General features: G+C 27.9%; 2 protein-coding genes across 2 annotated transcripts; one reads left to right on the top strand and one right to left on the bottom strand.

Moving 5' to 3' along the window:
* Nucleotides 1-4,068: 4,068 nt before the first annotated feature.
* LOC125371012 lies at nucleotides 4,069-5,644 on the bottom strand. The gene has a single exon (XM_048378750.1). The coding sequence runs from the start codon at nucleotides 5,078-5,080 to the stop codon at nucleotides 4,118-4,120; it is 963 nt and encodes a 320-aa protein (XP_048234707.1). The 5' UTR covers nucleotides 5,081-5,644; the 3' UTR covers nucleotides 4,069-4,117.
* Nucleotides 5,645-19,539: 13,895 nt separating this feature from the next.
* On the top strand, nucleotides 19,540-22,675 carry LOC8269403 (WUSCHEL-related homeobox 2). The gene is made up of 2 exons (XM_002531315.3): nucleotides 19,540-21,320; nucleotides 21,805-22,675. Exons 1-2 carry the CDS (start codon nucleotides 20,990-20,992, stop codon nucleotides 22,278-22,280), a joined length of 807 nt encoding a protein of 268 aa, XP_002531361.1. The 5' UTR covers nucleotides 19,540-20,989; the 3' UTR covers nucleotides 22,281-22,675.
* Nucleotides 22,676-25,017: the final 2,342 nt, after the last annotated feature.

Raw genomic sequence — 25,017 nt, 5'->3', positions numbered from 1 at the left:
AGTCTACTTTCTAGAAAGTATATTTATCACAAAATTGAATTTCTAAAGAAATTATTTCTCTAGAATTAGAAATTAAAAGTGTTTGATATATAATTTAACTTATTATGAAATAAAGTTTTATTATTTTGTTAATATATTCTAAAATACAATAATATCTATAATAAAATTAATATTAGCTTTTATATTCAATTGATGATATATTGATAAATTGATTTCTACTTAATTAAGAAAGTTTTATTTATTTAGGTTTTTAAATAAGTTATTTGTTCTATAGAAGCGAAGTTTCTTAGAAAGTTCTTTTAAATATATAGTCAAAATACAACTAAATCTCTATTTTTCACAAAATGCTAGTTTTGCTCCTTATTTTAGTATACCATACCATACGAACCCTAAGATAGATTATGCATGGGGTGGTGCAAGAATTAAAAAAAAAAAAAGAAACATTAATGATTAGTAGGGTAATTATATGCTTTTGATAATTCTTTTCCAAGAGCACATTTATGCAATGGGACAAGAGCTAGAAGATTATATTCCAACAATAATAATTGCCGCTTGGCAGGCTTCCAAGAATGCAAAGATGCTTGTTTCTTTATATATTATGATGCCTCTTTCCACATAAATTATCACTAACTATAAAAGGTCTTCCAGATTCCAAGTCAGTACTCTACATTAAAAATCTAAGCCAAGCCATTTTATCCCAATTGTTGTATATGAATCCCAAGTCAGACCAGCAACACTTGGTTTAAGTTTCTCCTTGAGGTTCTTGCCAACAAAATTCTACTTAAGAAGAAAATATAAAAACAAAATAATTGGCTGGTCCCCTTTGTATTTTCAAAAACAAAACATATTATATTATGTAAATTTATAATGAATCATATTGAACGGAGATAAATAGATAAAAATTTCAATTTTATACTCACTGACTAGTAAAATAATATTATATATATAAGATTAGATATGAAACAACATATTTATAATATTATAAATTTTTATTGGGCTCAAATGTATAATTAGTTTTTTTTCTTTTAAAAGGAACAGTTATAATTAAGGGCAGAATCAGAAATTTACAGAAAACAGACGAAAAGCAAAAAAAATTGAAAGATGTAAGGGGTCCAAATGAAAAGTATCTTATGTATATGTACTGAAATATTTAAAAGAAAAAAAAAAATAAAAGTATGATTTCCAATTAAACCAGAAAGTGATACAGTCGTTTTAATGGAATGGGACCCAACTGAATTGACCTACGGAAAGGACAAGTGATAGGTTTTGGTGTTTCACATGGAGCCATGTTAGCCGTAACCATAATAACACAAATACAAATTATATCTTACCATTTTTCCAAATTTCAAATTATATACGTTAGAGCATCACTATCTTTCTTTCTTCTTTCTTTTTTTTCTTGTTTTTCAGAAAGAGATAGAAAGTTTCAAAATTTGAATTGTTTATTAAGGTTCGGAAGTCTTTTGGTATGAAATAAGTAAAAAAGAGAGGTAACACTTTTTAAAAAAAAAAAAATAGAGATTTTAATTTAATTCAAATTGTATAATAAAATATTTTTTCTAAAAATAGATAATTTGAATTTTTTATTATTTAAAAGAGCTATGTAAATAGAAATTTTTTTAATTAAATAGAATTTAATTAACCAATATAAATAGTGTCTCTTAGAAATTTATTTCTTAGAAAAATAAACCTCTTGAGAAATAGATAATTTAAAAGAAAGGAGGCCCGAGAGTGTAAAAAGGAAATGATACTGGTTTTTGTGGGGGCAACTTTCGGCTGAATTGCGTGATAACAATGACACTTGCTTGCTGTTTAGGTAAAAGGTTCAAGAAAAAGGCCATTTAAATTAATTTAAACCTTCACTTCCTACTCCTTTTTTCTTCTTCTTCTTCTTCTTCTTCTTCTTCTCTTTTGCAAAAGCATTTCTTCTCTTTCTCTTTCTCTCTCTTTTCTCTATGCCCTTCATTTTTTTTTTCTTCCCTAAAATAACTTTAATCATCAATTCAGTTGTTAAATGGCTCTTTCCAATAACTTGAATAGGACAAAATCCTGGATTAAAATAGTTACATCTCTTTCACTTAATGAAGTACCGAACGTTCGTTTCAAGAATTAATAATTTTAGAAAAATAATAAAAATAAAATAGGTGAAAAACACAGAAATTATATTCTTGTGTTTTTTAATAATATAAATATATATATATATAATTAATTTAAAATATATTAAATAGGACTTTTATGAATAGTAAAATATTATTTTAAAAATTTTAACGCAAATACATATTTAAAATTTAAACTCAAATATCAGTTAAATTAAAAAGATTCTTACTATCTTATTTACACACACTCTTAGATTATTTTTAAAATCTACATCTCATATTTATATTAAATATAATAATTTATTATACCTTACAACTTTTATTTTTAAATTCTCAAATAGAATTATTGAAATTTAATTGAAAAATTAATTTAAATTTTATATATTAAATAATTATTTAGTCAGCCATCAAATTTAAATACAGTTAAAAAATTATATAAATAGGAATCTCATGATGTATTTAAAGAATATTAATTTTATTTTTTAACTACTTGGAGTGTAGACAGTGAACAGGGCTATCTGAATATTTTATTTGCAAATAATACAAAATAATAGTACATATTTAAAATTTGATACTGCTTTGTAATTGCAACTGCGGCTACTTTTGACTGTAAGATGTGTTGCAGTCAAGAAATATAGTTTTTGAAGATAAATAAATTTGCCCAAATATTATGCATGACGACTGACGAGCAAGACTTTCTAATATGGACACATTTTTCCTTTATTTTATATTCTATGTTTCACACAATACTCACATTGATTATTTACGGTCTACATTTGTTTTTCTTTTTTTAATTTCAAGACCTGCAAAAGCGGCCAAGAAATTTAATTTATTATCTTTACATTTCACAAGCCAATTAAAATAGAGTACAATTACTTCATAGTAAAATTCACAAGGAGATTATGGTGTTTAAAATTTCTAGTATCTTTCTTTTGTTGGAACCATTGGACCGTGGTGGTTTGGAATTTATAAATTTTATAAAATTTATTTATTTTATGTATTTTAATGAAATAAAAGTTAATTTAATTTTTTTTTTACATTTAAATCTATATAAAATTTATTTAATTTTTTTACATTTATTAATATATTTATAATACTAAAAATATTTTTTTAATTTTATTATTTCTATTTTATTATTTTTTTATATACTTATCAAATAAAATAAATTTTTTAATGAATTCCGACCAATTATGATTTTAGTGCCAAGTGCTAATTAGGATTTAAGCATTTAATTAATGGAGGAATTAATTGAAGTGCCTTTAAATTAGTGTAGTAAAGCATAGCATCCCCATTTAAATAAACTAGTTAAAAGAACAAAATAGCTCTTCTGCCCGAAATAGTTATTCTAAAATTTGGTTCAAATTAAAATAAGTAATTGTGAATTAAAGAATAATTATTACTCACCTTAAAAATAACATATTTTCTTAGTTTTTATTTTTACCATTTCACATCATTTTTTATTGCCCATCAAATCTTGCTCTCGCCCACCCACTATCATAGCATACATTGTAATATATATGATGTTTGATTATGATTTTATTTAAAAATAGTTAATCCAAACTTATAAATTAAAAGGTACAATGGAAATTATCTCGAAGTAATTATTTTGATTTCTATCCTTTTTTTTTTTTGTGGAATTACTATTTTACCTCATATTTATCTTATTACATGAATCGAACACTGCCTATCCAAATTCAGGAGACATGGAAAATGGCTAATATCCCCACAAGTCCCCCACTTGACATAACCAAACATTTTTTGACAACAATAATAGCAGATTTTGTCTGTTTGCCTTGGAATTCTCAAGGTTCCATATGCCTAACAAATGCTTTTGCAGATTGGCCATGTCTTTCAACACCCAAGACCACAAGTAAAATTCACAACTTCAATGCACAAGCATTCAATTTGAAAATTAAATTTTATATATATAAACAATCAAAAAAAAAAAAAAAAAGGAGAAAAGAGGAAAGAAAGAAAGAATAAATAAGACTCAGTTCATGTTAATTTAAAAAGAGATTAAATTAATAAACATTGAGATTCTTGTCTAATGGCCTATATGTTGTCGGAGAAGAAGCCAATGGCAATACCTGAGAAGAGCTTGAAGGATATTGTGGAAGATGATGAAAAAGATGATCTCTTTCTTTATTTTTACCAACAATGAAGCCCAAGAAAGACCCTTCCATAGTTGCAGCAGTTGTTATCTCCTCTATTGCTGTTGAATTAGGGGCTCTTTTATTAACATCAGAATCTTGGACAGAAATGCAACTTCTAGATGCCCTTTTCTCAGCTTCCTCAATTAATTTCCTGAACAATTTCTCTTCTGCATCTCTCAAGAACTTGAACTTTGGAGGTGGTGATGATCTAAACCTGTTAATCTCTGCCTCAACTGATGATTCAAATAGAGGATTGAACCCAAGGTGGTGATAAGAACCCAAAGGTGATGACTGTAAACGTGGAGAAGCTAAAGGAGTAAGAAATGGAGTGTCAACTGCTAATATAAGATCACTTAAACTTGTTGTTCTTGACCCTTTCCTACTTCTATCACCTCTAGATTTGCCATCGTCAGATTCCAAATCTTCCTTTGTTTCTTCTTTAATTGTGAATAGAAATCTTGGTGGGCCTGAAAGATTGTGCAGTCTCATGAGTTCTGCTTCTACACTTTCTTGATCACCAAATGCTTTTATTAGCAAATCTTTGCTTGTGCCTAATTCTAAGTCTTGTTCTTGGCAGTTGGCTTCTGGATGGTCTCTCAATCTATCTTGAGATGTGCTGTTGGTGCTTTGCAAAGAAGCAGGCTTTTTCCAACAAATGAAATGGAAAAATTCCTTTGCATAATTGCTACTGTAATCATCATCTTCTACAACTGCTCTGCTAGTCACTCTCTTTTTCCACCACAGCAGATAATAAAGCTCTGCTACAAGTGCTAAAAGAAGACAACCAAAAACTAGGCTCAACCCAATTCCTAATCCACTGAAAGATGCCATCTTTGATAGAAATTTCACATCCCACAACCAAAAAAACTGAAAGAAATTTCTTTGATATTTCTTATATTAGCTCTCTCTCTCTCTCTTTCTCTCTCTAGTATATAAAAAGCACTGAGTTTTTGCTGACAAACCGAAAGCAGAAAGCCAAAAAGGAACAGTCCTAAAAACTCCAAAGAAAAACTACCCAATTAAGGAACATAAGGAACAAAAAAAGCATTCACTTTGGTAAAAATCTCAAAATGTCGAAGATGGAGGTTAAGGCATGTAATGAGAAAGGAAGAAGAAAGAGGTACTGATACATATGTAGGCTAAAACTTGCTCAAGGAACTAGGAATCAGGATTGAGCAAATTTTGCGGGGAAAGCATTGAAGAAAAAGACTTGAAAAAGTACAAATCTAAAGCCAAAAAGCTCAAGAACCGAACATAAGAGGAGAATTTGACAGCAGAGAGTGAATCTTGCACACAAATGGGGGGGTATGGGTATATTATCTTGTACAATGTTTTTGTCTGTGTAGAATTTGGTTGGAAAGGTATCTCACATGGGCTTGCAAAACCGTGTGTGTTCTTTAATCAGAGGATATAAATAAGGGAGTGACAGAAAAAGGGTAAGGACAACAAAAAAAAAAAAAAAGGAAAAAAAAAAAAAACTTGAGGAAAATAGAAATAGAAATTGGATAATTATATTTTTAGTGACTTAATTTGTCAAAAAAATAATAATCGAGCGGCTGAATTTTTAAAACTAATAATTAAGTGTGGCAATCTGTAGAAAAATAATAAAATGATATTTTTTGCCGATGACTTTTTGATTTCTCTTAAACTTTTACATATATTAATAGAGAGCAAAAATCTTTGAACACATAAAAAACTTTTAATTAATGATATAACCTTAGGATAAATTTTATTTTATATAGCTTTATTTTTCTAATTTTTATTAATTTTCAATTTAATAGTCTTAATTCTTAATTTTTAATTCATGAATTCTAATTTTTAATACAATATAAAACTCTAGTAACTTGGTAAAAATATATTTGCCTATGATAAATAATAATTTATTATTTTATTATTTTCACAATATATATTGTTATATGTCTCTTATTTTTCATCTCATTTGACATAAAAAGAATTTCTATCGATATTTATAATGTGTGATATGTTAAAAATACTATTTTATTATTTTTTTATAGATTGACACACTTAATTATTAGTTTTAAAAATTTAGTCATTTGATTATCTTTTTTAACAAGTTGAATACCAAAAATATCCCAAATAGAAATTGAAAAAGGCTGAAGTTAATCCTTCTTCTTTTATCACTTTGTTTGGGCAAGTGTGGGAAGGGAAAATAGGAGAGGATTTATTCAACTATTATCTGGATTAATTATTTTTTCAAAAGCATTAATGAGTTATATAAACATCATTTTACTTATTATTTGTTAGAAAACATATGATGAAGAAATTGTTGAAATAGACTTGTTAGTGTGTTTAAATAAATTTTCAGTTCGAACCTTTTCATTATCTAACAACATCAGTCAGGATTTATTATTTTAATAATAAGCTTAAAATAAATGATTATTCTGTTACATGATTTAAAAAAAACAAAAATTATTTCTTAAAAGATAAATTATTTACTATAAAAGTATTAATTTATGTTAACCTGTGGAACCAACAAAAAAAAAAAAATTAAAGTTAAGATATAAAATAATGGGCGGTGATTGTATCACCCATGCGGGTAGTAGTATCTTGGACACTGCCAAAAGAACCCACACATACACTATTCCTCCTCCATCAATTTCTTAGCTGTGCTTCACTTGATATTTATTTATTTATTTTGTTATTATGTTGATTATAAAAGCATAATCCAGCTTTCACAAACACTTGTTAGGCCTATTAGCCCCTGCACATGAACTTGGACTGGACTCTCTCTACTTTCCCATTTTTAGTTTTCATTTTCTTATATTTTTCCAATTTTCTATAAATAAATATTTTTTAGTTCATATTATATATTATAGAAATATTATTATGGTTCTCTTGCTGGATGGCATCATTCTTTTGAACTCACCACAAGTAGTTTTCTATCATTTGCCCAATTTAAAATGTATTTTTATTTGATTTGGAAAACTTCTTTTATTTTTTTCTTTAATAAAAAACAAAAAAGGAATTTGGCGTAAAGATATATTTCGTTTGGAGTTGGACAAAAGAATTAGTTATTCAATCCAATAATAGGTGAAATGTCAATAGCATTATCCCAATAAAACAGCTGAGGAATAAGAATCAATAACTTCCATAAGATGATTTTCAATTGCAAGATATCTTCAAGAAAATTGTTTATTCTTATTGCAGCAGTTTCTATGAATTAACTTTTTATTACAATTAAATTAACATGATGTAAAGAAAGTTATATATTGTATTATTTTGATGGATTAATTTATTAATTCTTAAACGTTATGGTATTATAAATAAATTCACTCATTTATGATGTAAATACTATTATGCCCAACTCAATGTATTAAAAATAATTGGAGTCAAAAACTGTTAATTCTAATTGTAAGATAGTAATGTAAAACAGTCAAGATTTAAGTTCTACAACTGTTTTTCATTAAAATTTTGAACATTTTATAGAAAAAATTATTCTAGTATATAACCTTATAAAAATTAGTTTTATTTTAATTTAATATTTAGTTATAAATCAATTAAATATATTTTTTATTAAATTTTTTTATTTATCTTTTAAAATTTAATCATGATTATAAAATTTATCTATATAATTTTTATTCACAATCTATATTAATAGAAGGATTTATAACATAAATAAATTATTTAAAATAATATCGATTAATTATTTATAATTAAAAAATAAACTTATAATATTTTAGTAAAATCCCAATTCAAAAGGCTTTTTTAACTATTATTTTGATATATGATAAGAATCACAGTTTATTCTTTTCTGGCATGATTTGACGACATACGTATGAAGTTGGTTTGGATATTATAAAGATGTAATGCTATACAACTCAACTAATTTAAAGGATAATAACTGAAATTGCGCAAGACTCTCTTCTCCATATTCTAAAGTAAAATGTTAAAATAATAATTTGTGTTTTAAACAAAATACATATTTATACAAAATAGTCAAATGACCACCTTCAACTTTACAAACAACCTATCAGATTTCAACTTGAAAAAAGTTAAATATATTTGCTAATGTGGTGTTTTGAGAATCAATACAAAAATTAAATAATATAAAATTAATAACAATTTTAGTGCTTCGATTAATATATTAAACAATGTGTTTAATTAATAACACTTTGCACTATTTTGTTCAAAGTGCAGGTATCAAAAAGTGAATTGGGCCAAATAAGATTAGAAAAAGAAGCAATAAAAAAATATACTTTTTATTTTTTTTATTAGATTTATAATATACCAAAAATTTCTAAAAGAAAGTCTTTAAATTCGTTTTCTATAATTACGGTTTTGATTTTTTTAATTTTTATTTAGATACTTTTAGATAAAATAACTGAAAAATAACTAAAGAATAATTTAAAAAATAATTACACTATAAATTTAAAAAATAAAATTAAAAATAATATTTTTAGAAATATTTATACAGTAAAAAATAATTTTTTTAATTTTAGAATATTCTCAAAAAATCTCCAAGACATAAATGCGATATTAATTTGAGTAAATTTACCCAAATGGGCTGAAATTATGTGGTAAAAATTGAGAGAACAATCTTGCTAGAAAGGCCCACCAAATGGAAAATGATTACCAAGGGCCGCCAATTAAGCAAAGTTATTAAGGATGGCCGATGTGATTGATAAATTTGGGCCCACTTAGATGATGAATATTTATTAATTATTACTCGTATGATGGGCCCCGTTACAACTTATGAATTATGAATGTGCACTCCTCCTCCCGACCCTATTGTACCATAATACCCCTAATTCTTCAGTTTGCATCTTTTACTTATTTTTCTTTCTTTTCTTCTTTTCTTTAACACAAAAATTAAATTTCTTCAATCTCTTACGGGATTAAATGCATGCATTTTGCAATTAATAAATACATACACGGTATGTCATTTTTATATACTTGAATGGATATATATATAATTTACTTTTTTATTTAATATTAATAAATTATCTTCGTTCATGTTTAGATAACTAATAATTTTATTATTTAATAATTAAAAATAAAAAATCATAATTATTAGTTATTGAAGAAAATAATTAGAAGAGAAATATTAATTATTTATACATTATTATCTCTTATAACGTGTTCAGTTTGAATGGTAGTTCTATAAATTTATATGTTTGATCGGTATAAAATTTTTTATTACAATTTTAATTTATTAAAATTATAAAATTATTATAATTAAATTAAAATTTAATAAAAGATAATATGAATATTCTTATTTTATTGAATATTATTAGTAGTAAATTTAAGATTTTAGAAATTACTTAATTTGAAGAATTTTTCTTTACATATATGCCACTAAAAGGATTCGTAGTTTAATTTAATTTTTATATTATAAACTTTATTAGTTTAGTTTCTTTTACATATATGATAGTAATTCATACATTTTTTAATATTTCATACAATAATCTTTAAAATATGATCAAATAAATTATGTTTATGGGTAAAATAATTTGTAAATATAATATCAATTTTTTTATGATAAATAAGATTTCAATTCAATACTCAATACTTTTATATTATTAATTAAATATTTTATTATTAGGTAAAAATGGGTTCGTGTTTATTTAAGTTTTAAAAATATAAAATTGTATCAAAAATATAAAGTCAATATTCGAATTTCGTAATTAGCAAATAGCAGCTCATAATTATCTTTTAAAAAAGATTTATATTATTGTAAAGAAAGAGGTGGAACCATGAAAAGAAAAGGGCTTCTTGAAAGGGGCATTATCGTACAATAATCCTATCCTAAAATCTTTCCTCGGGGTGCCATGGCAAAAAGTGCAGTCACTAGGACCACCACCCCCCCACCTTCCTTTTTCTGTTTCTTTTTTAGACATTCTAGCAGCCCTTGATTTTGCAATATGATCAATATGTTCTGATGGGGCAAAAAAAAAAAAAAAAAAAAATCTTTTAATATTAGTTATATTAGATATCAAATATTTAATATCTAATATCTTAAATATATTTAATTAAAATAAAAATATGATGTACGCTAAATTGAAATAATCTTTTTCGTAATTGATATATTATAAATAAATCCTTTCTATGTTGTAAATAACTAAAATTTTAGCAAATCATTTAATTCTGATTGGCTAAAAGTTTATTTCTTCTTGTTTTTGTTGAGAAATCGTGCTTTCAATTTAGAAATAAGTTTCTGATTTTAATATATTACAAAAACAGAGTTTCGAAATATCTCCGAAAGTTATTTCTGGAGATTTTAGATTTAAAAATATCTCCGAAACAACAAAAACACTGTTGATAATATTCTAGGAAAATATGTGACCCTTCTGAAGAGAAGATAGGCAGAATAATGGCTTCTAGCTCGCGAGGACAAGAGTCCAGGTGGTTTACAGCCCTGAACACGGTAAGGTTGTCCGTCTCAGAAATAGAAAAACAAACTTTAACCGATGAAGCTGAACGAACAGCAAACAGCATGGCTAAAGCTTCAGCCATGAGAGGGGAAGAAACCCTGGCAATCCTGGAACGCCTCATCCAGAAGAACTCCTCTGTGATTCCTGCAAATAACAGCTAGACCATTATTTAAATGTAAACGGGCTTGGATCGATGAAGACGAGTAGGTCAGCTGGGAAAAGCATTACGGAAATCTCTAAGCTTTTGTAATATGGCTATTTTAGCATAAAAGACCTGAGTTCAGAAATTATTATATTGTTCAATAATGATGACAGCAACTGAATGCAGAATTAATATACAGTAGAGTTGACAAATACATTTGTCAAGTCTGGATCGATATTGTGTAATAATAAACTGTGAATTGGCTTTCTGACGGCTCTGGAATTCTGAGTACTTCCTAAATGATATCACATGAAATTGCATATGGCTTGCTTTTGCTGATTCATTAATGTTACAATATTAACTTAGTTGCACCTCTTCAAATTCAAAGTTGCCAGCTTCATTCCTTTTTCTTTTTACTGAACCACACCTTTATGGATTCTGTTAATAATAATCACCATAATTTAGAGAGTGGTATGATTGGTGACTTGTGAGAATTAAAGAGAAACTATATTCGGATCTTCTTTTGTTTAACAGCCACTGGTAATGGTAAAAATAATTTGTAAAGAATTATGACTTTTTATATGGTACATCTCATGAAACATCTAGTGGATAAAATAAACATCTTTCTGGGCTGATTATTTTAATAGTCACCGAAAGGAAAGACGTTTGAATAATAAAAAAGTCAATTAAGAAAAAATGATACAAATATTCTAGTTGCACTTGTTTTCTTTGAACACTATCGAAGAAGACCAGCTATAAATCTACATTCAAACTTTCAATTCTTTCTACAAGCATCAGAGGATACAAATATTCTTAGGAACACCTTCAATGCTTCTTTAGACAACTCGATCTTAGCCTTAGTGCTAGAGTTACTCCTTTTCAAGCCTGCAATATGCACTGCTATAATAAACTTAAACTTGACCTTAAAGTTTCAAACTAGTTCTTGTATGATCAGTTAATTCCTTTTGTCCTTTTTGCCTTTTCCCAGACATTATACTTTTACCCTCATTCTTCATGTCTTTAATCTTGATTTCAGGTTTTTATTTTTTATTTTTTATTAATCTTATCCTTGAAAGGCTTTGTGGCACTTTCAAGCCTTAAAGTTTTCTTAGCCAAGCCAAGACTTTTCCCATCTTTTAATATCAATAAAAAAGAAACAGCATGGTTCTTCGTTAATACACTTAACTCTTGTGTCTGTAAGGTTCATTGGAAGTGATCTTCAACTTAAACTTGAAAGCCACTGCATAGTTAGTTATGTTGTACCTGCTTTCAGCTTATTTGAATCGTTAGCCTTTTCTTTTTCATTTAGTAGCTTTCCCGCAGACACTAATTCTTTTTCGTTCAACCATTGAAGTAGCTCGCCTTCTTACCGGTCTTCTTGGCTTCGCTTTCTGGCATATTCCGCGGCTATTGAAGAAGGTCTTCTGGGCTTTCGCTTTCCCGGGATGGGATCTCTCCCTTGCTGACTTCCGGGAGAGCTCTCCTTACTTTTTTTCTGGTGCTACATAATGGTTATTGAAAGCATGAATTATCAGCCCCAACCTCAAGTTCATCACCCATAATTAGTTCCTCCAATCTCATTAATATTCTAATTTACAGGTCCTTTAATTTCTAGAATGTTGTTTAGGTGTAAATATAGAACTCTACCTCTCTCACTCAACTGTTTCTCCTAATATAGTTTAATGGGATTATCATCATGTATTAAAGAAAAAGAAAACCATTAGCACCACAATCCCAACAACCCTAGAGTTTTATGATATCTATTCTTAATGTCTATATAGAACTTTTTGCTGAATTAAAATAAGATCCGCAAATTTTCATATCTATATCAAGTGGGAATTTTACTGTGAATAACTGTTCAAATAGCCTGAGAAAAGAAACCTAATAATATCAATATTCCAAAGCTTGTCAGATATCAAATTATGAACTTTATAAAATCTACAAGGTGCATTTTGACCCCTAACGTTTATAATGAGGAGCTGATTGACACCTAAACATCTCTTTAGTTAAATTAAACACTTGATTAATGAAAAAAGCAGATTTACTCATTCTGACGAGTGTAGAAGCAGTAACAATTTTTTCTATTTCTTCCGATGTGTGGCAATTGTTCTTACTTTTTTTAGAAATGAGACCCACAGTAATCTCACATCACCTATCTTTCTTTTCGCCTTCTTTCTCTATAATCACTAAACACAAACTATTTGATCATCCTTCAATTTTCTTTTAATAACAACTTGCGAAATAACATCAAATCTCTTTTAGATCTCCCTTGAGATCCAGAGAAAGGGAATTCATCTTTTATTTTTTTAAAGAAAATAAACCAAAAATTTATTATAAAGCTGAGTTAGATAAAATCTTGAGTACAAACAAATATTTTAAATATATATTTATTTATATAATCTGGAATTGTGACTAATTTATTTTTTTTTTTTATGAAAATACTCTTGCAATGAATCATTGAAGAATTGATAAATAAATAATTAAAGATTATTTGATTCGGCTGATTAATGCAGCTGATAGTTGGTGGTTGATAGCTAATAGCTGATGGCTGATAAATTAAATCGTTTGGTAAAATTTTATTATTGTCACAACCCGATCTGTGGGCCCGTGACCGACACTAGAGAATAGGTAGGCTTAAGGCCACCAAGTCCCGTAGTAAGCCTTACTAATCGATATTCAATAAAATGCATATGAAAACATAATATTAATCCTGTTTGACATGCCATACACAAATCTCTAACTGGTTATTGATAACATTTCACGTTTTGTTATAGACCAGGTTAAACATAACATATCAAAGATACTACTGCTGGAAGTCTAAAATTTTTAAATTATTCAAAATACAAAAGCATAAATTCATTACAATAGGCTCGATGTAGAAGAAAGTCGGGCTGTCAAAATGCAGGATGACGAATAACTCTAACTGTCACCTGAAAGAAAATAAAATTGAGACGGTTAGCCTCGAGAATGAGTTAAAATCATATAACTATGTAACTATTGCAGTCTCCTCAATATAATATTCACTAAATCAATATATCATGTCATTTTGTATTAAAGTACGAGTCATGCCATAATTTAAAAAGAAAACATTCAAAGACTTATGGGACGAGTGGCTCAGTAGAACCCTAACCCCAAATTCAAGTAGTCTTTCGGCCCTCTTATTCCAATAGATCTGGCATCCAGAGAGCGAAGCTCAACCATGATCCTTACATCCAGCCTGGATACTTGATTCCCAATTAAGCTGACGCCCAGAGAGTATTGCTCGACCAAAGACCTTTATCCGGCAGTCAAGCTTTCATAACCTAGAGAGTTATACTCGACCAGGGTAAAATCCAAAAATAACATTTGTTACCTGCCTCTGATTCTTACCGATGATCACGCAGTCCTGATGTAAACCATCAGACAGCATTGTCGTCTCACCCCAATGTCATAATCACACCATTTATAAAAATCATAAATAGAATAATCACAGTCCAACATAAATTATTCAATAACATATACTAAAAATTAAAAAAATTTAGAAATATCGGGATTAGCAAACATGCAATTATAAGTAGTGATGATAATACTAGTATTGAAGTAAAACTAATTAAAAATATTAAAAATAATGACATAAATTTATTAATAATAAAACTAATACTATTAGCGATAATTATCAATTGAACGAAATTACTTATAATAACAATAATGATAACCATATTAAATATTAATCATTAAACATCGCATTAAATTTAGACATGCCAATGGTACAGTGATTATATGACTTTAACTTACAGTTTTGTCGCGCTTCGTAATTCGCTCCTACACCTTGGGTGGAGCTGGCAGGATGGACAGATTATCTATTCATGAAAACACTCAGTTAATAGACATTATTAAATTTTCCTAAGCCTAGACCCCTAGATTAGACTACTTAAAAATATTTCAGACTCTAGAATTCTATTGAAAATTCGGCCAAGCCTCCCTTAAATTATAGTAAAGAACTTCTATATTGATTTAGAGTTCGTCCTCCAATACTAAATGCAGATTCAAAGACTACTGTTGAAGCTTGGATAGCCAATACATCGCGTGCAACCTTGGACAAGATAGGATACTTTACTGAATTTATCTTCCACCATGCTAAGATATCGAAATCAATGGTGAATTTTTCTGTAAATTCTTCGAAATAGCTATCTAACTCATGTATCTTAGACAAATTTTGTTGCGCTTCTTTCTCTAAAAAGAACTCATCAATCTCTTCTTCTGTTTCCGTATTACTTGGCCCACTATCATATGCAGATTTTTCTGAGCTCCCTATAACCTCACCCATAAATAATTTATCCTCAATTATCTTGTATTCATCCACCATAAACTCTAAAGTTGTTTTCACCATTTTTTTCAAATTTTTTGCCTCATTTTCACCATAATAAATGGTATACTTAGCTTTCAATTACTTAAATTTGCACCTAGCTTTCAAGTACTTTAAATCTAGTATTATAGTATATATACTAGATTACTAGTATCAATATACTATGTGACATATTAATATATATAACTTATATTTTTTATAGAATACAAAATATATTATAATATTATAGTTATTTTTAATATTATATTATTTTTTTATTTCGATAATAATTGCTTGAATTATATAAATGATAAATATAAAATAATTTTTTATAAATTATAAAGTATTTTATAATATTATAGTTATTTTTAATATGTATTATTTATATAATATAAATAATTATTAATAAATATATGTAAAAAATTCGGTTCTACGGTTTGGTCCGAATCAGCACAAGACGGATCGGTTCTGGTACGGTTTTTACTAAAGAATCAGTACCATAACGTAATAGTAAAAAAATTTCGGATCGGTTCAATTCGGTTATAAAAACTTTCGATTATTTCGGTTTTGGTATTTTTCGGTACGGTTATTCGATACATGCGGGAATCACCGAGATCCATGCTCAGCCCTAGAACTAAACACTCTCTTACCAATAACTCTAGCTCATTAAATTGGTTGTTTGTGGGTTCGCATGCTTAAAGAAAGAAAACGCTTAGAACTTTCCTAGATAAAGAAAAAAAAAGGTATCCACAAACAAATAACTGGTGATAAACCGAGTCATAAGAACTCTTGGTTATTACGAATTGGAAAAACACTTAGAAAGGAAAATTAATTTAGTTTAGCACTTTTAGCTTGAAGTAGGTGATTTTTGTTTTTTAGTAAATCAAATATTTTCTTAACACAATTAATTTTACTGACATAACATATATTCTATTGAAATATGTTAGTGTATGATTTTACACATTGTCTTTTAATTGATTTTTAATGACTTTTGAATGAATAAAGTTATATTAATTAGAAAAAATCTTAATTTAATTAGGAGTTTATTTAAGCTATATCTTTATTTTAGTATTTTTGTTTACCTTTAATTTATTTAGTAATTTATACTTAATTTATAATAAATTTTTTCTTTTTTATAAGAAAGTCTAAAAGAAATCTTAGATGATTAAGAAAAATGTGTCATGTCCACGCACGGGCGTGCTTGCGCCCGTGTCACACACCGGATAAAAGATCAAGAAGCACGGTTTGATACACGGCCATGTTCAAAGTCGTGTCTGCCATTGGACTCTAAAGTACATGGGTATGCTCCAAGCCGTGCTTGCTTCTGCTCATTTCGAAAAAGTTGTAAAAATTCAGCATGACAATGACACACAGGCGTGCTCCAAGCCATACCCGCTTCTGCCCGATTTGAAGATATAATGATAGTACAACATAGGACCATAATGGATGTGTGCCAAGCCATGCCGAAAACAAGAGGACACCACACAACCGTGCTTAAAGTCGTGTTGAAATAAAAAATAATTTCTTTTATTGAAAACTCAAAAATTAAGATTTTCTTAAGCGTTGGATAAAAAAGGCAAGATAATATTTATTATTATATAGAGAATCATCATAGAAACAACTTTTAAAGACATACTCAAAGATTTACATAAAAAGATTCAAGAATTTGAATGAATTATTTCCTTCCTTTCTTGGATTTTTTTAATTATGTTTTTATGTGTTGCCACAATCATGTGTGGCTAGACTCTTCTTAGGGTTTGAATTTGTGTAGCTATTTTATTAGTTGTCCGATTCTTAATTTTCTTTCAATGAATTAATTTTCTTTCAACTTTTTATTTGTTCTTGTATTTAATTTTAGGCTTCATTAAATACACATTTTTGGATAAATTAGAGACAATGAAAGTTGCATAATTTACCAGCTCATAGACTTGTAAAACTTAGGAACCTCGATCACAAAAGTAGACGAACTCTTCGGGAAATAATAAATTATTAAAGAACTTAATGAACCCTAGTTAATTAACATGACCATGAAATATGTTGTAATTAATTTTAGTACTCTTAGATGAGCTCGAAAAAAATTCTAAATAATTTGAGTGATTTACCCTTGAATAAATTAATGATTTGAATTGTAAAAAGATTTTATAGTCCGAGTAATAGTTAGTGAAACAAATCCAGACTCTAGTTTTAATTATTAGATTTTAAAAGAAAATATTTTAATTTTAAGATTTCTTTTCTTATCATTTATTTATTTAATTATAATTATTTAATTTTGTTAGATTCTCAGAATTCAATTAGGGCTGGTATTTGATATCAATCTTTTTGTGGGAATGATACTCATACTCGTTTTGTACTATTTATTGTGATCCGTGCATTTGCAGAATTTACCTAACAAAATAACATATTTATTTATTCATGTCATACACTTTCTACTTATATAATATTTTTTATATCGTATAAAAGTTAAATCATCAAATTAATCATTCATCCATTCTATATTAACTCTTTTGTTTTTCAAATAAAAAATTATAATTATCTATTCTTTTTATATACCTAATGCAATTTTAATTTTTTTATTTTATGTTTGTGTTGAAATAAATATAATAAATTTTCAAATATTTATTGAATAATAATTTAATCTAACTTAACTCAATTTTTTCTTATAATTAAGTTTATTAAATATTTTATTAATCCAAGAAAACTACTAAAATATAACAGATAGTAAGAATAGAGTGAGTAATATTACAGGCGTTTTCGATATCGGATGCTTGATTGATTTTATAATAAAAATTACGTACTTATATTATATTAACCAAACTACAATCTTATTTCTTGCAGAAAAGAAAAAAGAATAGTAACATATGTGTTTAAATCCTCTTTGATTTCCACCGGTTTTTGTAATCAACTTTCTCGTAGAATATTGTCCACTGACCAGTAAGAGAAAAAAAAAAGTATTATTCCAGCTTCACCCAACGATTTTTTGATCTGCTTCTGATTTTATAAAATATTTGTTGCCTGAAATTTCTGTATTACAAGTACATAAGGACATGAATGAGGGCTCCTAACAGAAAAGTCTGACCATTTATAAATGTAGACTGTTGCCTTTTCGTTTTCAAATTGCAAATCTACTGTCCGTCCAAAAACACTAACACATGCAGCTAAAACAGACCAGGGCAAGTAGAATTGTCAAATGAAAAACTAAAAATCTAGGGCTTAGCTAGAGAGAGACGTTGCCATATACTAGTACTAGTAGTAGGTAGTACAGATGAAAATTGCAGCAATATCAATCTGCATTGAATTCGATGCGAGTATAGTAAGCAGAAGAGAATTGGTGGGGGTGGTGGTTGTGCTTCACGAGGCGGCGCTATCTGAAAGGTGGCGGCACCTGAATGATGAATATTCTCATCTTTATTATATAGTACTATAATATGTAACTTGTACACAACAAACGTAGACTATGTATTATCTACTGATACTATATAATATATTATCTGTTTCTTTAATATAAACCCCAAAAAAATCTCTACTGCACATCTTAAAAGTTAGCATTAGCAATTCCCTATATCACGCATGAAGTATTGCACCATCCTACTATTTATTCTTTTTTACTAGTTGATAATAATAATAATAATAATAATAATTTAAATTAAAAATATATAAATTTCGGAAGTTTACATTATGCATGCATGTGTCTAAATTCTTTTACTCAGCATCTAAAAGCCTCGTTTTTTAAAATTTTATTAGTTTATTTATTTTACCATATGCAATAGCCTACTCAAAATTCAGGAGAATTTGCTGTTTTAGCGAATAAATCTTGAGGATTGTAATTACCAGAAGAAAGTTGATAGGTACTATGATGGACTGTCAGTCAAATTTTCTCCGACCAAGACATAATGAGATATGTTTCACAGTTTTATGGTTTGTTATGGCATTAAATATGTATAGCCACATAAGTTAAAACTGCTTTAATTAAATAAATGAAAACAACTGGGAACAGCCATTTATCTGTTCCAATAAAATAAAAATTTAAGGATTTGTAAAAATAAGGCTATTTCCCTATGATACACGCCATCAAGGCTTTGATACGAAAGTGGTCGCATGATTTGTGGTGTTCAATTAATTGGAGTACAATCATTTTTTTTGGGGATCGTACTAATTTTATATAGGGTTCATGTAATTCAAGAAATGATGGTTGGCCATTGATGATAAGGTCCTAATGCCATGCTTTTGATAATGAAATTACTCTGCTATATGTCCTTTTTCGAGTCTTATGATTGTGATGAAACACCTTGGATTATAGCTTACATTGGTGATTGATGAGTACACAAGGAAACATATAATATCTTAATCATATCACATTATACTCGTACATTAGGAAATTTTTAGGTAGGATCTATCACATTATACTGCATTGTTTATTGTATTTATATGGATTAATTTATAATTATAAATAATGAATAATAATAAATAAATCAATTAATAAAAAAATAATATTTAATAAATATCGCCACATATCAAATTCTAATTTCCTAATTGCAAAATGTCATCTTTCGTTCCCTATATTGAGAATAAAATTGATACCAGGCAAACTACATAATAGCATTGCATAATGACTCATGCAATCACACTGGATGCGGTTCTTTCCTTATGAACAATGATGAAGCGCGTGCATATATGTATATTTTAGGACTAGTAAATAAATATGAAACACTTCGTTTTGTTAAAGAAAAAAAACTAATACATATACATACATACAACAAATATATATTAATGTGAAGTATTAAAAGTATTATTTAAAAAAAAAAAACAATATATTTCAACTTCAAATCAATCAAACTCTTCGACATGCAATTCTATAAAGCAAGAAACTAGTAAAAAGAAGAAAAAGGAAATCTGAAGCAAGGTAATGGTGAACATAAATATTCCTGATAGTGGCAACAACGTAAAAGAAATTCATTGGTCACTTGACTAACCTCAAAATATAATAAAAGAGAAAAGCCATAAAATCAAAAGCTTCACAGCTCACAACAGCAATAACATACACAAAAACAAGGCAACAACAACAGCAACAACAAATTCACACCTAAATCTAGACGTTTCAGCTTCAGCAAACTGATTCATATTATCTCTGTGTCTGCTGCCTCTCACTTCAATTCCCAAAGCCTAGGCCTTACTCTACAACCCTTAAACCCAACCGGCTGTCGTTTTCCTTCCTCTCCATTATGACTTTTCTACCCTTCAATGGCCTGACCTACCTTCTCTTCTCCATTCTCTTAGTAATATTTGTCATTCCCGAGACACACCCATTAGCCATGCAACATTTCTTCTTCTTTATTTTTATTTTTTCCTGAACTGCAGTATCATTACAGGGCCAAACCAATTAGGCAACGTCTTCACTTTCAAAGTAAATATATATATAAACTTAAGAAGAGTATACAATCTTCATGGGCATTCTTGTCTTTCTGATTTATTTCTTCTCGTTTTTAACTCGAGGAAAGAAAGAAAGAAAGAAAGAAATAGAGAGAGAAGAAAACGAATCCAATATCTATGATAGCTCCTCTCTCTAAGCCGCTACCCGCCATGTTTTCAGAGATTTCCAGCACCAAAAACAATACGCATGTCAAACCCTTAATCTTCTTTCTCTCTCTCACTCTCTCTGTCTCTTATATTTTGTTTGACTCTCTTAAATTATTTATCCCCACAAAAAGAGTACAAGAAAACCCATGCAGAAAGTAACCCAAGGGCCTAAAGCCATTCTCTTTCTTCTACTCCCTGTTTCTCTCCATCTAAAAACTCTAAAAGACTCTTCCTTTCTATGAACCCTGGCTAATTGTTTTTTATCAAGACAAGAGAAACCCCTTATAGAATTTTATTTGAGAAAAGAAATGGAGAGTGAAAATATAGACACTGGTAATTCTGGTGATGGTACTGGAGCTCATCAAGTGAACTCCAGATGGAACCCAACAAAAGAGCAGATAGGCTTGCTTGAGAATATGTACAGGCAAGGTATAAGGACACCAACTGCTGAGCAGATACAACAAATAACAACTAGACTCAGAGATTATGGTCATATAGAAGGCAAGAATGTCTTTTACTGGTTTCAAAATCACAAGGCAAGACAAAGACAGAAACAAAAGCAAGAGAACATTGCTTATATCAATCGGTATCTTCATAAAGCTCATCATCCGCCTGTCTTTGCTCCTCCTTGTCCAAATGGTTCGTTTCTTGTTTTGTTTATATTATACATCAACTGTAATTTTTTAATTGAATTCTCTGATTAGAAATACTTTATACATTTTTTAGTGTAAACTGTTAAGTAGCGACTTTTTATTTCTCTTTTTTCTTTCTCTTTTTGGGTTTCCTTGTTTGTGTATTATTTTATTCCAAGCTGTCTCTTCATGCAAATGGACTCGATATGTGTGAAGAAGAAAAAAAAACAATTAAAGGTTAAGAAACTGTTCTTTAAGTGTTTGTTATCCAGAGAGATTTAGATATGGTAAAAATATAGATTCTATTTGTCGCTTTTTATGTAAAATTGTGCTCTAGCTTGTTGCAATATTCCTTTATGATTGCATGTAGAACTTAAACACTCATCTAATGTATAGTTTCTGAATTCTCCTTCTCTTCGCAACTCTTCCATTTCTTTGTTATATTATTTGACATGAAAATTTATGTTCTTATTCTGTTTTTTTTTGTTCAGTTGTTTGCGGCTCATACTATCTTCCACAGAGCGATTTAGGGTTTTGTCCACAGTATCCAAGGTTGTTACTCCCTGCAGGTAACTTCAAGAGAAGGCCAAGAACTGAAAAGATAATTGAGAAAGCAAGAAGCTGCGCTGTTCCTCAAGAATATAACAATATCATGATTCAGACCAATGACAGGAACATTAATCAGGGAAGAATTCACAGCAAGAGCTACATTAGTAACCAAGAAACATTGCCTCTTTTTCCCTTGCATCCAACAGGCATTTTGCAAGGAAGAGAAACTTCTATTACTGTTTGTTCTCTTGGTTCAACTAATAATTCTGCTGAGGATTCCATTAATGCTACTAGTACCCCTTCAAGTTACTCCTCTGATGAGACTAATACTGGTGTTAAAGATTGTTGTAATGACAAACCTTTCTTTGATTTCTTCTCTGAACAAGGTGATGATCAAGGTCGTATTGAGAGAGATTGAATATGCAGCAACATGGCAGTGGGTTTTTTTTTTTTTTTTTGTTTTAGATGTTTGAAATGATTGTTGTTATTAGGCTTGTGATTGAGAGACTGAAAGCCAGTAACTCTAGTCAAATCTAATTAATGTACCTTTTGCGACATATTTTCTGCCGATCTGTCTTTTCGCCACTAAAACTTTTTGAGTGCCAATTTTTTTTTGAAGTTTAGAACGATAGAAACCCTTGATCCTTTCTTTTATTTTATTTTCCTTTTCTTTTTCTTTTAAGAATATTGTTCCTTTCTTTAAGTGAGTAAGAGACATGACTAATAATTGATTTATCTAATTAATATCAATCAACTTTATAAATTCTTATTTATCTAATTAATATCAATCAACTTTATAAATTCTTATGAAATTCATTTGTTAATATAGATTTTATATGTTTAGTATAAATAAATTTAAAAAAAAATTATTTTATCACATTTTTAAATTTGATTATAATTTAATATCTTCTAATTTGATTATCACATTTTAAAAAATTCTTATGAATTTTTTAATGATTTCAAAACTTAAGAGTTTTTTAATCACAATAAATCTATTATTAATTCAAATATCCTTTTGTTTCTTATCCTTTGTAAAAAAAGAAATTGAATTTTACATTTATAACATAACATATAAAATAAAATAATTTATTTTTCTATTAAAAATCTATTTATAAAAATATATTTTTCCTTTATAGGATTTAAGCTAAGCACAAGGTAAAAAGGAGGTTAGTAAACCTGCCAAAGTCCCCAATAAAAATGAAGTACTAGAGGATAGCTACTCGGGTTTTTTACAAAAGCACTAGAAGGGCAGGTAAGATTTTATTTTTATGGTCAAATTCTTTCTTATGATCTAAAAGAAAAATTTACGATTTCTTTTAAATTTATTTATATAGATTTTCTTGAAACGATATTTATTGACATTTTATTGATATTTTTTAGTATACTTTTAATTATTTTTTTAATTTTATTTTAATTATATCTTCATATATCTTAAACTACATTTGGTATATTATAGTATTTTTTTAAAACACACATCTTTATATCATCAAAATACACTAGTTGCTATAAAAAATATGTAATATTGTCAGGACTAGATATGTGGGCTCGTGATCAGCGCTAGAAAATGGATAGCCATAACACCACCGAAACTCATAGCAAGTCTGACTAAACAATAACTTAATTAATAATTTTATCTAATATATCAATATTTAATCCCTACAATTATAATAGAATTTATACCGATTTGTCAACAATAATAAAATTAATACATTATCATGTTGTTCATCATGTCGAATAGAAATAACAAGTCTGAATGTAAATACTGTGGAGTATCTAGAATTTTTTATAATTAGAAATATAAGAAAAATAGTTATGTTAAACCCGAGGAAGAAAAGAGTCAGGCTGCCAAAATGAGAAAAATTGCAAATAACCTAACTGTCACCTGAAAAGTCCAAATTGATATTGTCAATCTTAAAAATGAGTTAAAATCATATAATCCAAATAAAAACAACTATGACTATAAAATAATTATTTAAATAAATATAGACTATCATGAAAAGCCTACGATGCTTGTATTGCCAAACTCCAATAAGTGTATATTAAATGAGATAGAAGCAAGTACATTTTGTCAAAGTTTTTCTTTTTCACTTATGAGCTTCAAAAGCAAGGAGTTTTAGATGTTCATTAAATTCGATCTATTGATAATTTAACAGATTTGTTTACAAAAATACTCCTTAAAACAACGTTTGAGAAGTTAGTAAATAAAATTGGCATGCATCGACTAAGAGATCTCTATTAGAAGTCATGTTTTCATGAGGAGGAGATTTTGATGCACTGCACTCCTTTTTCCCTAGCTTAGGTTTTCTCCCATTGGATTTTCCTAGAAAAGTTTTTAATGAGACAATATTATAGTGCAAGCTTCTTTATGAATAATGTATTTTTTTCTCTTCACTATAATTTTCTTCTCACATAATTTTTACAACTCTTTATTTTTCTTATTATTTTTTATTTTACAATATTAATAAAGAAAATAAAAATAATAAGATAGAGGACATAAGCAGCTAGAGTTTGGAAACTTTTTTTATAATTAAGACTCTTGAAAGTTAGTTAGAAAAGTAAAAATGGGCATTAATTAATAGAGAAATTATTAATAAATTAAATTTATTACGTTATTTATGAATAAAATTAATTTTATTGTAATATATAATATTATTTATTAATTAGTGTTTTTATATTAGTTTGTTTTTAACTATGACTGGTTAATAGTGATAAACAAACTAGTCAATATAAATGCAATACTTAATTAGTGATGACACATATTAACATTTTTTAATTTGTCCATAAAAATATGGTAGGTTAAATTTATTTAAGAATATGTCTAATTTGTGATAGTACTCTCCATTTCCGTGCCAACATGTAGAATGATACAATAAGATTTGCCCTTGAAATTTTGTTCAAGGAAATAGATTGTGATTGAATTGAATTAATAGACATAAAATGAAACTATTATATTCGCAGGATTCAGATATAGAATGAAAAATATATGTTTTATTTACATAATATTTGATATAAATAAATTTTATAACTTTCTATGAAATTTATTTCAAATTTAAATTTGGTTGAATTTTGTATAAAATTTATTTTAAAGATAAGTACAAGTATTGTGATACAACTTTAACATATTTTTTTTTTAGATAAGAGAAATATATGGTTAT

The sequence above is a fragment of the Ricinus communis genome, chromosome 8 (assembly GCF_019578655.1).
Source record: "Ricinus communis isolate WT05 ecotype wild-type chromosome 8, ASM1957865v1, whole genome shotgun sequence".
Classification (NCBI taxonomy): Eukaryota; Viridiplantae; Streptophyta; class Magnoliopsida; order Malpighiales; family Euphorbiaceae; genus Ricinus; species Ricinus communis.
The sequence above is the reverse complement of the archived record's forward strand: the minus strand, read 5'-3'. Positions and strand labels throughout refer to the sequence as shown.